The sequence below is a fragment of the Syngnathus floridae genome, chromosome 6 (assembly GCF_059516105.1).
Source record: "Syngnathus floridae isolate MCC-2025c chromosome 6, RoL_Sflo_1.0, whole genome shotgun sequence".
In the NCBI taxonomy this organism is placed as follows: domain Eukaryota; kingdom Metazoa; phylum Chordata; class Actinopteri; order Syngnathiformes; family Syngnathidae; genus Syngnathus; species Syngnathus floridae.
Window position 1 is genome coordinate 10,997,245 of NC_142418.1, and position 11,079 is coordinate 11,008,323.

The following is an 11,079-nucleotide window of genomic DNA, read 5'->3' on the forward strand; positions in this document are numbered from 1 at the left end:
CATTGTGAAGAAAAGTGTGCATGCTGGAACATCAACAAAATTGATTATTTATTTTGATAAAAAGCAACTCAATGGAAACTGCTCCAACATAAAGGCTGATTTAGATAATTGTGTTTTCTGCTTGTGTAAGCACGTGTATGCAGGCTAGGTAATACAGGTATTTTCAATTAGTGTTCATATGTGTGGCTAAAAACAGGATGGGATGGAGGCTGCGTGGGGGTCGGCTGTAGGGCTTGTTGCACAGCAAAACCACACAGATGTTCCTGAAATCCAACATGGCTGTTGAGCGTGAATGCCTTGCAGGCTGGAAGTTCATATCAATGCTTCCACCTGTTTTCACCATCATGTACTCTGAAACAATACCAAGCCAGCTGTTAAGTCTGACACAAACAAATGTCAACGTGGTCATCAACGTGTTTTAGCAACATAGAACCATGAAAGAAAGTCACCCTTTTTGTTGCACGAATTGAGGAGGATTTAGTGGCAAGGTGAGACACTAAAATGAAAATTTGTGTTTTACTTGTTGTTATACATTAGTTTTCTATACGCTGTGCCCTCATTAGAATCATAGCTGACCTGGACTCTACAACTCACCTGACTTGGGGCAAGAGTTGGACTACACCGTGCACTGCTTGTTAGTCTATCATCAGGCACATTGTAGAGACAAATAACTATTTACTAGCCTAACATCCATGTGTTTGGAATGTGAGAGAAAGCTTGAGTACCTGCAAAAAAACAACAACACTCAACTATACAAGTATCATGCAAACACCACAAAGGAAAGCCAGAGCCCAGTTTTAAACACTCAACCTCAAAACTGTGACTCAGACGTGTTACAAGATGATCAATTATTTATCACAGTAAAGGTAGTTAAAGTGGGTTCTTAATCAACTTGTTAACACTCTATTAAAATCACTGGCTATTAACCACTCTGCTATTTTTCCTTTGGTGGACAATTTTACACCCCCCCCAAGAATTCTTGAGTAAAAGCTGATAAAGACTATTTTATTGGGTAGAAATGTTAAAAAAAAAGGAAAATACCCAAAAGTCAATTATTTGGTGCCAAACGTGTGTGTGTGTGGGGGGGGGGGGGGGGGGGGGTGCCCCTGCAGAATCCCTTCTAGCTCCACAGATGGTTGAGATTTAAAAGAACTGCTCCAAGTTACCGCACAGAACATAATAGTGATGGTAGAATTTTTCTGTAACCGTGATCAGGACCTAGAACAAGATTGTATTGTAGTGTATATGTTTGTTAAACACTCACATAATGCATACTTTTTGTCATTACTAAAGTTTTTTTCAAAGTATTTAAAGAAAATATAATCAACTAATAAAGTGTCACACAGCAGAATCAAAGAATGAATGCATTCTGTTTGAATCGGGATCTTGCATTTTCAGCACGTTTGTGAAAAGTCGTGATGACGCAATGTATCGTTCAAAACAGAATAGTGAGCACATTTTATGTTGTCTGTCAACTTTGACGTCTTGCACCAGCGGCGTCTGCCCAATAGAGGTTGAGGCACTGCCCTACTGTATTCTCCTAGGTGATTATCATACACCACATATGTAACTCCACCAGTGACAATTAAGATCACAGGACTGGATATGTTTCATCACTCAGCTGCTCTGATGTACGTCATTGCTATTCATATTTTTCAATAATAATTTCACAGATGTGCATACAATCTGTCCAATCGGGGCTTTAATTAGCACTTGATTATGAACTGCAGGGAGCCTGGGCTTTATCTAAGTAGTGATAATAAGAAAGGGATTGGTACTGCAGGCAAAACAAGGTACAATGAATTTGCCCTACTTGCCTAACACATGCAAATATATGTACAGTCACACACCCTTTCATCCTGCATTAAAACACATCCAATTTGTGTAAAAGTGTCACTTTTGCTGCTGTACACAGCAGAGTTCTCCCTGGGCTTAACGGTGTGTAATTGCTGTTGATTACTATATTATTACCCCGCTTAATCTGGCTGTGGGTGGCTAATAAAAGAAGCTCCAGCAGGGATGTTATCAATTGCAAGCAGAGTGTTAGGACCCAGAAAAGAAGTCAGAGGGAGTGAGGGAAGTGGAGGAGATGGGAAGGAAGGTGAGATAAGGAGATGTGCATGAGGAGTGAGACAAATTCATCAAGAAACCGCAAACAGTATGCATCGTGAGTTGAGCGTCATATGATTGATGGCTCTGTGTTCATTGGCCCCATTTCTAAACAGAAGAGGCAGGTGCGCGGAGGCGATTAGATTGCTCTGCGGCATACAGCAACCTGCGAGGGGTGTATACTATCACCTTCAAGCAGACACACCGTGTTCCCAATGCTCTGTGCAATAGCAAACTGTTGACCCTGTGGAGCAAACGGAGGCGCTAATGTGACAAACTAGCATTTGTTTCTCCACAAGGCTGATAGGAATACAACTACCTGATCACATTCCAAATGGAGGCAGATGCAAATTGGGACATGTAACAAGGGGAAAGTTCACACACACTGCAGGTACTAAATGCAACCCAGATCGGATTTCTAACTGTCCTTGGAAAAATGGAATTTGACATCACTGGTGAGATATTGCTACAACAGGCTTGAGTGCTACTCATAGGGTCCGTAGAGGTCACCATGTTAGTGACCCCTGTTCTGTATTTTCCATATGTGTCCACGGCAGTGTGAATGGTTGTTTTTCCATATCACTGATGTCAGCTCACTATAATATTTTTTCATTAATCTATGCTATTGATCAGTCCTCACGTGGGACTATTTTTTTTTATACATACGTTCTTGAGCAATCTAGGTGGCGGCACGGTGGAGCACCGCCCAGCATTTTGGCCTCGCAGTTCAGAGGTGCAGTGATCGATTCCGTCTCTGACCTTCCTGTGTGTTCCAAATTACCCGTGGGTGTGGTTTGGCTGGTGTTTAGTTCAGGCAGGGTGAACCACACCTTCCGCCCAAATAGTGCTGTGACATGTGCCCTCGATCGTTCCATCCATTTTCTATATCGCTTGTACTCACGGGGGTCGCAGGCGTGCTGGAGCCTATCCCAGCAGTCATCGGGGTGTAGGCGAGGGACACCCTGGACCGGTTGCCAGCCAATCGTAGGGCACAATGAGATGAACAACCATTCGCACTCGCACTCACACCTAAGGGCAATTTGTAGTGCTCAATCGGCCTACCAAGCATGCTTTTGGGATGTGGGAGGACACCGGACAAAACCCACGCGGGCATGGAGAGAACATGCAAACTCCACACAAGGAGGAATCGAACCCGAACCCTCCTAACTGTGAGGCAGACGTGCTAACCAGTGCTCGCTTTGAATTATGTATTAATCATAGTGGAGGAGAAGAAAACTTGGAAAACAAATGAGTAATCATAACTTTGACAAAGTTTTAGACAGATTCTTCTCTTTTCTGTTCATCATTTCATTCTCTCGGATGAATTAAAGCGCCATTGTCTTAATTAATCGTGCTGTACATTTCAAGATTCATATTCTCTTTATGTTAGCACCATCTGCTGGCGAATTGCGTTTAATGGACCACTGGTTCATATACTCACATCTCGCTCCAGTATTTATCTCGAGAGTTCCTCCGGATAAAACAAAAAAGATTAATTTCTGAGGGGAAAAAAATACGGACTGATTAAAAACAAAAAGGATAAAAGAACTCCAACATACCACGAGTACTCTGACTTGCATTCTCACAGCTCGCTGTCTCAGAGGCCTAATGAGTGATAAAACAATACCATATACTCATCAATTTGACTCCAACTTTCTGATTGCGTTCAACAGATCCGATTTACAGGTTGGAGCCTTGCCATATACCATTTTCTTCAACGTCCACCAAAGATTTTCAATTGGACTCTGATCTGGGATCTTTGAAGGCCATAATATCCATGTATATCAAATGTCTTTCTTTGAATGTTTACAAGATTTCGCCTTATGAATTATCAACTTGAAAAATGATTTAATGATCCCAAATGTCCTGATGGAAAAAGAAAAGTACTGAAAATGTCAAAGTAAACTCGTGCATTCATTGAAGATGTACTTTTACACACAATTGACTGAATTTTGCAACATTGACGATTTAGCTTTGATAAGAAGTTTGATAATGCTTTGGCATCACTCGTGGTCGAGCCCGCATCCATGTTAGTTAACTTGGCTCTTCATCGCGGAAGTTTAATAATCATGATTATTAAACCTGAAGGTTTTATTACATACCAGTAGTTCAAAAGTGACTCATCGTGGGTTGGGTCACCCCATTGTGAACTAATTAACAAAAAGAATGAATGACAGTGTTGTAGCTACTTGTAATAACGCAACAAATGCTCGTTGCATCAGCTTTGTGTAGAGACCGGACAAGAGTGTTGCGCAAGATATTCTTTTGTTGTCATTACTAAAAGCTGACAGTTGGGGGCGCAAAAGCTGCACTGATCAATTATATGATGCAATTGAACCACAGAAAAATGTAAGTTGCGTTGCGGCTTAGTAGACACGTTCTCGAATACAATAATATTTTGTAGCATTATTAAACTTAACCTGAATAATTTGCTAAATGTATACATTATGAAATTATAGCCATCCCTATGATAACTGTAGGTTTTATTCAATTTGTAATAACCAGAAAAGGTAATGGATGGATGGAAATGATCGGATTTGTTAACATGAAGACCAATTTAACTTGTAACAAGGTTGCTAAATGGCAGAGAGAAATCGCACGCGTGATGTGCACAACTAAGTGAATACCCCTAATGCAACGTTAAACTGGTTACTATCCATAATTCCAGTTCTGGTACTGATGCTTGATCACTGCGGCGGCACAGATCGTGGTTCCGTTTTCTTCCGCATCTGCCTGGGACGTGACATCCAGCACGCAGTCTGCCCGGTGGCCACGCCCTTATCTGATAGTTTTCATTCGTGTTTCGGAATACGTATTACGACGAAGGGGAGGGGGGAGCGAAGAGGAGGCGTTAGTACTGTTTAAATAACAAGCGAAGCCTTCCACCCAGCTGCACCTCTTCTGCGGAAAAACTGCGACAGCAACCAACGACAAGCATTCCAGCCTTTACATCGAAGCTTAAACGGTAAGTTGGCCTAAAATCTCTCGTAAGTAAAAGTGAAGATGATTTCCGGGTGTATAAAATGTATTTGACCGGAAAGGGGCGTGATAAACTTGCCTGCATCATTTCGAGAATAAGCTTCAAATGAGTGGCCGAGACATCCCATGCGTATTTATTTACAAAAAAAAAAAAAACCTGTTTGAGACGATCGGTACACACACATGATGTGGTAACACAAATTGGAGACGGTAGCTAGACACTTTTCGCAGGATCATAATGATTTCAGCCAATCACATTTGCTCAGCTAGATTTCCTACTTGTTGCTGGCAGCGTAAAAATCCCGATCACTGTCGACGTTTACATTAAATGCGCTGACAGTCGAGAGGTAATAACTTCCATCACCAATAGATCGAGGTCTTTGCGTGCGTGTCGCAGTGTAACGTAAGTGTGAAATGGAGGCGCCCTTCCTCCTCTCCACTGGTAGTGGTCTCCATCCTGCTTGACCAACAACGCCTGACGCAGAAGAGATCTGTATAATCGATTCTGACGCTAAAACATGATATGATGAATTTATAGTTTGTTCCAAGAATGTAGCATCAAACTGAGTTTTGAGCGCTTTAGTAATCCACGCGATGATTTTTTTCTACTCACAAGACACCTGTTATAATATTGTTAAATATCTTGTGAGGGGGAAAAAACATTTTTTTCTCTCCTAAACGTATGTGTGGTATAAGCATAGCCCCAGTGTATAAAAAAATAGCCTTAACAATCGCACGTAATGAATGAAGAGTGGAAATTGTGTCTGTCCTGTTAGTGACATTCCACTGCTGTGTGTCTATTTGTGCTTCTAATGTTGACTCTCTTCCTGCCTGTTGACCAGTTATAGGAAAGAAAGCCAAAAACCCAGGGTTTTTCAATAACAGACCGCCCTGGTTTATGTAACAATATCCTTCTGTTGTATTTCATAAAATTACTTGTATTGTCATCCACATTCAAACATATCTTAAAAATCTCTCATGGGATAGATTGCCTTATACATTTCAACTACAAAGTACTACAATAAAAGCTACCCTAGAAGAATACTGCTCAGTGGCAGTGTGAACCTGTACAGAAAGTGACAGAAGGTCTTTTTTGTGTTAACAAAGCTCACTTTTCCAACACAAAAGGTCTTGCATCACCTACCACAGTACATCCTGCTTATAAGTGTGACCTCTCCACATTCGTGTGTGACCTCCACATCACATTGACATGCAAAGGCTTGTCAGTAGTGAACTCTCAAGGAACCATAAATAGTATTGTGTGTGTGTTGGGGGATGGGCTGTGCTGCACGTACACATGATCCCCTGCCCCTCAGTCCTGAGAAACTACGGGCGTCTCGCTAGGGAGATTTTGAAGCAGAGCGCACTTGTCCAGGCAGTGGTTGCTATGGTGATCTGGGGAAGTGAGACTCTGGGAATCAATGAGTTCACTCAGCAAACAAATCAAGGCAGAATTCATCAGAGCAAGTGACAGGTGTTCCAGAGATATTCATAACAATGTCTTAGCAGCCATCCAGAGTGCGTTTCTAGTATTTTGCTTTTTGCTTCACCTCTTGCGAAATGAGCCTTTCATTACAATACAAATAATTTAAACTCCCTTACTCATGTTTCAGCACCAAGTTGCACATCCATTGTGTCCATTTGGCTGATCCAGTCTCATTTTTCTTTCCACAGATGGCCACCAAAGACAAACTGATCACCCATGTGCTGAAGGAGGAGCCAGGGAGCAGCAGGAACAAGGTGACGGTGGTGGGCGTTGGCATGGTGGGCATGGCCACTGCCATGAGTGTTCTGCTCAAGGTAAGAGACAAGAAAAAAAAGCATAAAGTAATGTCTGGTGACTCTAACATTGGCCATGCAATGCAGCTGTCATAATTCATATTGTATAATAATAATGGTATCAAATAAAGTGTATGTTTGCACTCGTGTATAGAAAGTGTAAGGAAGAGAGGTTTCATGTTGCATGCATGTACTTTATGAATGATTGCTAGAATTGAATGGAAAATGCTACCTTTGCTTTATTAAAGAACATGCCTACCTTTTATTCTATGCACTTGACAATTGGCCTTTCGGAATAATGGAGGCACTGTAAAAGAGGGCCCCCCAAGACAAAAGCTGGGCAGCATGAAAATGCATGATGTGGCTCTCGGGCTTTACAATCCCTCTTTCGGAATTTAAGTGGGCCTCTCTGTAATTTTGGTAATAGGTAGAATACACTCTACGCCAGTCAAGCCTTTCTCGAGCCACAGTGCATAATATTGCCGTGGCACGCCGCCATACGAAAATGCTAGAAAAGTATATACATGTTTACTCAAAAATGTATTAGGGTAGCTAATTGTTCCGCTCGGCACTTTCCATTGCTGGCATGTAGTCAATAACTAATATATATTTTTAGACTAGATCAGTAGAATTGGATTGATTTCCTGCAGCACAATTGATGGCCTCACACATGAATGTGTTCATTTTGTATTTGCTTGATCAGGATCTGTGTGATGAGCTGGCACTGGTGGACGTGATGGAGGACAAACTGAAGGGTGAAGCACTGGACCTGCAACATGGCTCCTTCTTCCTGAAGACGCACAAGATTGTGGGAGACAAAGGTGAGAAACAAATTGACAACCATCACAACTATCTGGTAATCTACAATCAGGCTCGCATGTTTGAATTCTCCAGACTACAGCGTGACAGCTGGCTCCAGGGTGGTGGTGGTGACCGCTGGTGCACGCCAGCAGGAGGGAGAAAGTCGCCTCAATCTGGTGCAGCGCAATGTCAACATCTTCAAGTTTATCATCCCCAACATTGTCAAGTACAGCCCCAACTGCATCCTGATGGTTGTCTCTAACCCAGGTAAGCAAGGAGTCCGACTATTTTTCTATTTTTTTTCTTTCACTTTTTTGTGTTACTATACTGTTTAGTTTAGTGTAGAATTGTCCTTCTTTCCCCAAACAGTGGACATCTTGACTTACGTTGCTTGGAAGCTTAGCGGTTTTCCACATCATCGCGTCATCGGCTCCGGAACCAACCTGGACACTGCCCGTTTCCGCCACCTCATGGGAGAGAAACTGAACCTCCACCCTTCGAGCTGCCATGGCTGGATCATCGGAGAGCACGGGGACTCCAGTGGTATGTGTCATCACTATAAATAAAATGGGAGCTGATATGCAGGCGCAGTGCAAATATAGCATCATACTGGTTGCCAGTCATTGAATTTGCCTTATCTGAGCTATTTGACTTCTCTTAGTGCCCGTGTGGAGTGGCGTGAACGTGGCTGGTGTCAGTCTTCAGGGCCTCAACCCTAAGATGGGCGCTGAAGGAGATAGCGAAGACTGGAAGGCGGTGCACAAAATGGTGGTTGATGGGTGAGTACATTTGCCACAAATCTGCAAAGCAAACCCATCATGTACTTGCATGCCCGCTGTTCCTCTGTGAGATAGCAGTAAAGTTTAATTGGCACAAAGTCCACAAGGCTGACCATCCTGAGTGAGGAATTTCATCCTGGTGTTAGATGGTTATACACCATAACACTACAGTATACGCTTAGACCAGGCTTGGGCAAACTTTTCTATTTCTATTTCATGGCCATATATATATATTTTTTTAAAACAGGGAGAAGGGCCAGGTCATTCAAATATAAGGTAAAATAAATATTTGTGACTTGCTTTGTAAATGATTGATGGGCTGGATTAGAGAACAGAACTATGTTACTACTGTTAATACATAGTCACAGATCTGCATGTACACATCACAAATCTGCTCCTCAATTTCATTTGAAGAGAAATTTCAACCGCAGTTGAAACATGCTGTGGATACATTAAAATGAAACATGACAAATAACATACTGAGCATAAAATAAAACTGTATAAACCATAAAATGAATAGGGGGTCTAATGATAGCATCAGGCTTTTTCATCTTTTTATTTGGAGTCCGGGGGCGTTGCCTAATGTGCAGCCAGAGTTTATTAGAGTAGTAGAGACGGACAACAGAAAAAGTTTTATCCCCTCTGAACTTCTGCTTAGACTTTAGTATCTCTAGGAGTAGCTGCCAACGGTCAGATTGCGGCAATAGGACACAATCATAATAAATAAACATGACTTTTCTGCCGAGCAGTGTTCTTATTGCAGGACAATAGGCTTCCTGTTTGACATTAGGGGCAATGATACCTTATCATGTTAGCAATACGGCTCTGATGAAAAAAGGCATTTCGAAATGTTTGTAATTGTGCCATATCCTGTGTTCGTGTGTGTGTTCTCTGCAGAGCTTATGAGGTGATCCGACTGAAGGGTTACACTTCATGGGCCATCGGGATGTCTGTGGCTGACCTGGTGGCGAGCATCACCAAGAACATGCACAAAGTTCATCCCGTGTCCACACTCGTCAAGGTAAGGTCACGTTATTGTGCAACTCAATCTAACAAACCAAACTCAAACAAACGAGCTGTTCATTAACCACTTTACTGTGCCATTAATTAAAAAAACAGTGTGGCTAAAGCTCTTATGTGGTTTCTTATAAGATTGTGCTAAGTGAGTGATGATATATGACAGCTAATGCATGTAACGTTCGGCAGGGGATGTACGGCGTGAAAGAGGAGGTTTTCCTTAGCGTCCCCTGCGTTCTGGGCAACAAGGGCCTGTCGGACATCATCAACATGAGCCTGAAGCCCGACGAGCAGCAGCATCTGGTGAAGAGCGCCGAGACACTGTGGGCTGTCCAAAAGGAGCTCACTCTGTGAAGAGTGTAGCGCCCCATGGTACAGTTCTTCAACCCCCAACTAAACAAACTAGCCCGAGCGCATCCATTCTGTGTTGTGTCCCTCTGTGGTAAAAGGCCTCCATTAAGACCTATGAAGTTGCAAAAAGTGGTAGCTACTTTCACATATTAACAAGCATTAAGTGTATTGTTCTTTTTGCTGTCCGCTCCTTTCACAATACGTATAACAAGAATCACAACTATTTAGCTTTAGAGGTCACACTGTGTCGAGAGCTGGGAATTTGTGTCTAAAATTCTACATATTGTTACTGTGCACTGTTGGGTCTTATTCTATACACTCCTTGTATGCTTTGTGTATAGTCTGTCAACACTGTAAAAGCTGTGTGTCCGTTTTTTGTCCATTTGGTCCCCTTGTCTTTCTTTTTCTTGAGTCTGATGGAGACATTCCATTCTCAGTGGGGGCAGATTTCTTGTCCAACTGATGTAATCGTAATCTAAGGCCTTCTTCACACACAACGTGCACTGACAAGTCAGATAACAGACATTGGAAATTCACTCCACTCCTGTTTAGGGATGCTACTGAATAGATATCAATATAGACAAAAATATGTTGTTTGCACACCATAATGCCCTCAAAGAGATTTATTTTTTTCTCCATCTAATTTCTAAAGGACATGAACAGAGTGTAATGGTGTTATTTTCTGAATAGCCATTACTGCAGATGATACATATTTATTGTTTCCAGTGTTATTTATCAGGAAGATGATCAACCGCATCTGGAGATATTTTTACATCCTGTAGCATCAAATAAAGCCAGGATACAGAAACAAGAACTTACCTGTCAACCTTTTCATTTCATTTATAACAGGACTATAGAGTAATTTATAAAAAGCAGCATTAAGATTTACCGCTTGTTTTCGCAGTATGACTTTCATAGGTCACGCTTATCTATGTAGTATGGGCAATAAATCATATTCAAGTCCTGAAGTTACAAGGCTCATCTTAATGTTTTTGATAAAGGGGGTAAAAAATAGCTCGAGTCTTGTCTATACGTGCCCCACAAGACTAATGAGGCCAAGTGTGATAGAAGAGCGATTCCAAACTAAGGTTGTTGTGACAAAACTGATGCCATATGCTTTTTTTTCCCCCCCCTTGGATTGTTTCAAAATGTCCGGAAAGCCCACTGGAAATATCTCTGATGTGAATGTGTCCACGACCCTTATCTCGGCCTCTTTCATGCCCTCAATGGTCTCAAAACAACTGTCTATGAGGTTGGGGAACAA

At 42.0% G+C, this 11,079-nt stretch overlaps 1 protein-coding gene and 1 long non-coding RNA gene across 2 annotated transcripts; one reads left to right on the forward strand and one right to left on the reverse strand.

Moving 5' to 3' along the window:
* Positions 1 to 594: 594 nt before the first annotated feature.
* Positions 595 to 4,329, reverse strand: LOC148396506 (uncharacterized). The gene is made up of 3 exons (XR_015858930.1): positions 4,212 to 4,329; positions 3,551 to 3,608; positions 595 to 725 (listed from the first exon to the last, which is right to left on the reverse strand). It is a non-coding gene; the product is annotated as an uncharacterized LOC148396506 (long non-coding RNA).
* A 580-nt stretch (positions 4,330 to 4,909) lies between these two features.
* On the forward strand, positions 4,910 to 10,629 carry ldha (lactate dehydrogenase A4). Its single transcript, XM_088378564.1, has 8 exons — positions 4,910 to 5,074; positions 6,763 to 6,888; positions 7,571 to 7,688; positions 7,762 to 7,935; positions 8,038 to 8,211; positions 8,330 to 8,447; positions 9,345 to 9,468; positions 9,654 to 10,629. The coding sequence occupies exons 2-8, from the start codon at positions 6,763 to 6,765 to the stop codon at positions 9,816 to 9,818; spliced, it is 999 nt and encodes a 332-aa protein (XP_088234690.1). The 5' UTR covers positions 4,910 to 5,074; the 3' UTR covers positions 9,819 to 10,629.
* The last annotated feature ends 450 nt before the right edge of the window (positions 10,630 to 11,079 follow it).